Source organism: Cucurbita moschata, unplaced genomic scaffold (assembly GCF_002738365.1).
Source record: "Cucurbita moschata cultivar Rifu unplaced genomic scaffold, Cmos_1.0 Cmo_Scf00003, whole genome shotgun sequence".
Taxonomy (NCBI): Eukaryota; Viridiplantae; Streptophyta; class Magnoliopsida; order Cucurbitales; family Cucurbitaceae; genus Cucurbita; species Cucurbita moschata.
The window spans coordinates 2377157-2382434 of NW_019268519.1; the positions used below are offsets into that span (position 1 = coordinate 2377157).

General features: G+C 36.7%; 1 protein-coding gene across 3 annotated transcripts; it reads left to right on the forward strand.

Moving 5' to 3' along the window:
• Positions 1 to 391: 391 nt before the first annotated feature.
• LOC111438390 (pentatricopeptide repeat-containing protein At2g26790, mitochondrial-like) lies at positions 392 to 4532 on the forward strand. 3 transcript variants are annotated; one of them, XM_023076312.1, is made up of 6 exons: positions 392 to 593; positions 1175 to 1271; positions 1621 to 3900; positions 3932 to 3986; positions 4101 to 4232; positions 4311 to 4532. In XM_023076312.1, the coding sequence occupies exons 2-4, from the start codon at positions 1230 to 1232 to the stop codon at positions 3962 to 3964; spliced, it is 2355 nt and encodes a 784-aa protein (XP_022932080.1). In that variant the 5' UTR covers positions 392 to 593; positions 1175 to 1229; the 3' UTR covers positions 3965 to 3986; positions 4101 to 4232; positions 4311 to 4532. The 3 variants fall into 3 exon arrangements, with proteins under 3 accessions (XP_022932080.1, XP_022932065.1, XP_022932072.1); XM_023076297.1 differs by lacking the exon at positions 392 to 593 and having other exon boundaries at positions 1181 to 3900; XM_023076304.1 differs by lacking the exon at positions 392 to 593 and having other exon boundaries at positions 1181 to 3986.
• Positions 4533 to 5278: the final 746 nt, after the last annotated feature.

Genomic DNA, 5278 nt, shown 5'->3' on the forward strand with positions numbered 1-5278 from the left:
AAAAAAAAAAAAAAAAAAAAAAAAAATTTTAAAATTCACTCATTTCAATCCAAATTAAATCAAGAGTAATACAATATTGACCGTGAAACAAATTTATATATATATTATTTATGTAATATATGTTAATGATTTGATTTACAATATATTTTATTTTATTATCAATATTTAATAAATTTATATTTTATTGGTTGGTACGTATTAGTTGATAGCTTGTATTATATCAATATCAATTAGAATACACATCTGGTTCGTGGGTAGTTAAATTAAATTTAAATATAATATTTATTTAATAAACATAATATTTAAATAATAAAAGTTGGAAAATACAAGAAAATTGAATCCAATATATCCAGTTTCAAGAGCCCACTTTGTCGAATAAATTAAAATAAAAAAACACGACAGAGGAAACCTAAAGCCTTTCATTCCCTCACTCATGCTCTGCTTCTTCCCGCCTGCTCCTCCTCCCTTTCAGCAGCCCAGTGTTGCCGCCATAACTCCCCGGTTCACTGCCGCCACCGCCGTCTCTCTTCCTCTCGTTCTGCGCGCCTCCCTCCTAGCGGATGCTCTGATTTTCTACTCTATTGCTGTTGCTGGTATTCTATCTATCTCCATCTGTCTATTCTTCGTTTATTTTTTACGTCAACATCAGAATAGCAACGAAAAAGAGAGAAAAAAACTGCGGCAAATCGGGGTCTTTTCGAACTGAGCTGCTGTGTGTACACTCTGCCCTTTGATTTCTTGCACGTTTCTGTCAATTGATGGTTTGATCATCTGTATATCTCTTTGGGCTCTGCTGAAAATTGCAATGCATCTTCTTTATTTATCTAGAACCGGTGGCAGTAATCCATCGCATACAAATTTTCTCTAACAACCGAACGTCATTGATATTAGAATTAAAATAGTTTAGCCTTTTCTTTCAACACTTGCATCTCAATGGCGGTTTCTTTTGGATGCATTTCCCCCTTGAATTGGTAACTTTTGGATACCTTTTTATTGGAAGTCGTTATTAGAAGTGAACGCTCCTAGGTTGAATCTCCCAACCCATCTTGTTGAACTAGTTTTGATTGTCAGTGTTGAATTCTTTAGGGAAATGAGTTTCTTATGAATGAAATACTATAAATATATCCTACACTATTGTATGTTGATTTTAATTGAGTGCTTATGGTTACTGCAGCTGAATTATTTGGGGGAATGCATCCCTTCTGTCACCATTGGCAGTTCTGGGAGGAATGTCATACATTCTGAATTCTCTAATTCCCTTCTCGGGAAAGGTAAACTGTTAATTGAGACTGCGTTTGTTAAGGTTTCAAGACACTGATGGTATGAATTTAAGGGGTCTAGGGTATGCACTGTGTAGTAGCTAAAAGCAATGGGGAGAAGGAAATATATCTGTGCACCCTTCTTTTGTCTGACCAGGTTGAAGGCTTTGCATTATTCCTCATTCTGATTCATTTTTCTCCTCCTCTAGATCACAAAAGGGGAAGCCAATAACGATTCACTTCCATGAATTGTTTGTTACTCACTGTAAATAATCCCATCAAGCTCAATAAAGTAAAGCTCAAACTAGTCAAATTCGCCTCAACGGCAATTGCTCGACTAAACCAATGTTCTTTTTCTCAGAGTGATGATGAACAAATTACCATCTCCCTCAACACAACTTCGCACATTCAATTTAACCCATCAAAGGTGATCCAAATCTTAGAAAGTCTTCGAAGGGAACCCAACAGTGCCTTTTCCTTTTTCCATAAACTTGAGGAACGGGGCTTTTGTCATAACATCTCTACTTATGCAGCTCTCATTAGGATATTGTGCTCTTGGGGTTTGGAGAGAAAGCTTGACTCTCTGTTCTTGAATCTTATTGGCTCCGAGAAAACAGAATTTGATGTTTTAGATTTGCTTGAATCACTTAATCAAGGATATGTGATGGATGGCTCATTCATTCGAGCATATGATTCGTTGATCAAGGCTTATGTAAGTGTTAGCTTATTTGATAGTGCTGTGGACTTACTTTTCCGATCAGAAAGGAAGGGATTTGTTCCACATATTTTTACTTGTAATTTTCTCTTGAACCGCCTTATCGAGCATGGGAAATTGAATATGGCTCTAACTGTGTATAAGCAGTTGAAGAGGTTTGGTTTTCATCCTAATGATTATACTTATGCTATTGTAATAAAAGCACTCTGTAAAATGGGTAATATGGAAGAAGCTATAGATATTTTTGAGGAGATGAGTGAAGCTGGGGTGGTCCCAAATGCCTTTGCTTGTACTGCATATATTGAAGGGTTGTGTACCCACCGTTGTTCAGCTTACGGGTACCAGTTGCTACAAGATTGGAGAGCAGCACAGGCCCCGATAGATGTGTATGCTTACTTTGTAGTTATTCGTGGATTTTGTGAAGAGATGGAAGTAAACAAGGCAGAAAATGTTTTTCTCGATATGGAAAAGTATGGAGTAGTTCCAAATGCACAAACTTATGGAGTGTTAATCAATGGTTATTGCAAGATGTTGAAGTTACAGAAGGCTTTGTCTCTTCACAGTTTCATGTTGTCAAAAGGTATAAAAACAAATTGTGTGATTGTCAGCTCTATTCTTCAATGCTTGATAAGGATGCAAATGTATTCAGAAGTAGTGAACCAATTTAAAGTATTTCAGGATGAGGGAGTGTTTTTCGACAAGGTTGCATACAATATTGTTGTTCATGCCTTGTGTGAACAAGGGAAATTGGAAGAAGCTATGGAGTTGTTAGAAGATATGACAAGTAGACAGATCCAGATGGATGTTGTTCATTATACAACTATGATTAAAGGTTTTTTTGTCCAAGGAAAAATTTATGAAGCAATGACGATGTTTGAGAATTTGAAGAAAAATGGTATTGAGCCTGACACCATCACTTATAATGTGCTCGCTGCTGGATTATCTAGAAATGGTCTTGTGTCTGAGGTGAAAAACCTTCTAGACTACATGGATGAACATGGTTTGAGAGAAGACCCTAAGATATCCAACCTGATAATTGAAAATTTATGCATAGGAGGCAAAGTGAAAGAAGCGACTGAAATTTTCAATAGTTTAGAAGTAAAGACTGTAGATAACTATTCTGCCATGATTAATGGGTATTGTGCAGCCAACCGTACTAAAGATGCATATGAACTTTTTGTTAATTTGTCCAAGAAAGGAGTTCTTTTAAAAAAAAGCTCCCTCTTTAGGCTAGTTAGTAGCCTTTGCATGGAAGATTCTAACGACAGAGCTATTAAGGTGATTAAAAGACTTTCAATTATCAACGTGGAGGCTAATGAAATTGTGTACAATAAAGTCATAGCTTCTCTTTGTCGGGCTGGAAATATGAAGATGGCCCAATGTTTATTTGATTGTTTAATTTGTGCTGGGTTAACTCCTGATCTCAAGACTTACACAATGATGATAAATGGTTATTGCAAGATTAATTTTTTGAGGGAAGCTTATGAACTTCTGTGTGATATGAAGAATCGAGGGAGGAAACCTGATATTTTCATCTATACAGTTTTGCTTGATGGTCAATTTAAAACCAGATTACGAGGGCTTTGCTCTGCAGTAGATTTAAGGGGAGCAAAGCAAGAAACGGCTTTTACTTCCAGAATTTTTGATGAAATGGAGGACATGAAGATTACTCCAGACGTTATTTGCTACACTGTATTGATTGATGGGTATTGTAAAATGAACAATCTTAATGATGCTATTGTCCTCCTTGAGAAAATGGTCGATCAAGGAATAATGCCTGATACAGTGACATATACCACCCTAGTGTCTGGCTTTTGTAGAAGTGGGGATGTAGAGAAGGCTGTAGCTCTATTTGATGATATGTTATCTAAGGGAGTTCTACCTGACGCATTTTTCATCTCTGTTGTCTCACGGTATTCTAAAATCCAAGAAAATGCAATTTAGAACACAAGCACGTTGCTGGATAACAGTGAATAGCATTGGTCTTTGAATTTTTCCAATTAAGTATAATGGTTAGTCCTTATACATCGTGCTATCCCTTTTCTTTTCTTTTCTTTTCTTTTGCTTGCTGCCTGCCTTAGCTTCTCTCCTTCTTTCGAGTCATACAAGTGCCTTATACTTTGCAGGTCCTGGATTCTCCACAACTGAAATCTACTTGAGCTATATGAAAGCCCTCTACTTCGACCTAAAGATGGCGTAGTCAATTGTGGGAAATTGCTGCAATAATGGGCTTAGATATTAAACTCTACCATATCAAGGTTTTTACTTTGTTATTTTTCTTTAGACTCATGACTCATTAATTACATACAATTTCTTTAAAATTACTTTTTTTATAGGCCCAAACTCAAATACTATTGAGCAAGTTCAGCAGTTTATTTTGAAGCAATATATTTGAAGGGACATATTTGAAGCTGTGCGTTAAACTTGTCAAGGATATCGATTATGGGGTTTCTGTCCATCTTTTTATGGTTGCTTAGTATTCTGACCATAATTCAGCATCACTTGAGAGTTAAATTTATTGAACGAAGTAATGAGATTGAACTTATTGCTTTGCTTTGCTTTGCAGTTTCTGTGAATGAAAGTAGCGTTTGATACGCTACAATTATATGAAGATGTGAGAGATGCTATCCGAAGCTGTAAGTTCCAAATATTGTCTGTTCCCATTTCCCAGACCTGTTAATGTTTGCAACCTAACAGTTCAATCGATCCTTATCTCTGACTTTGATTCTTTAATACATAAGAATGACTTGAAGTAGACAATGGCAACAGATGTAGATAACTACGAAATAGTGAATTCTTGTTGGATTTCGATAATCGGCCAGGGAAAACACCGAGAGGATATTGTCGACAGGAGATTGTTGGAAGAAAGATAAAATGCGTAAAATAAGAGAGAGAGAAGGACTGAAAGTTTGACTGCTTTCAAAATCCGGATGTGAAATCTTGTAAACAGATTTCCTATTTAAATACAACTTATCCTAAAAATGGGTGGAGAGTGGCCAACTGAATCTGTGCCACTTCCTAGAAAATTGACGTCTAAGAATTCGCTAATCCATTCGACGTGTTTGTCAAATGGTCAAAGGGAAATTAAATGTAAACGTGTGAATCTAAATAAGGAAAAAACAAAGGTTTTATCTAACAATCTCCTCCTAAAACCTGTGTTATATCTGCCTTATTTCGTTTCGTTTGAACTCCGTTTTGAGCCCTATGGCTCGGTGTCCCTGGCGGCATGTCCTCTAGACTCCACGTCTTGTTCGGCCGCCTCTTCTTCGAGTTGGCGCGCCGCCAGTCCAGGTGGTTCACCTCT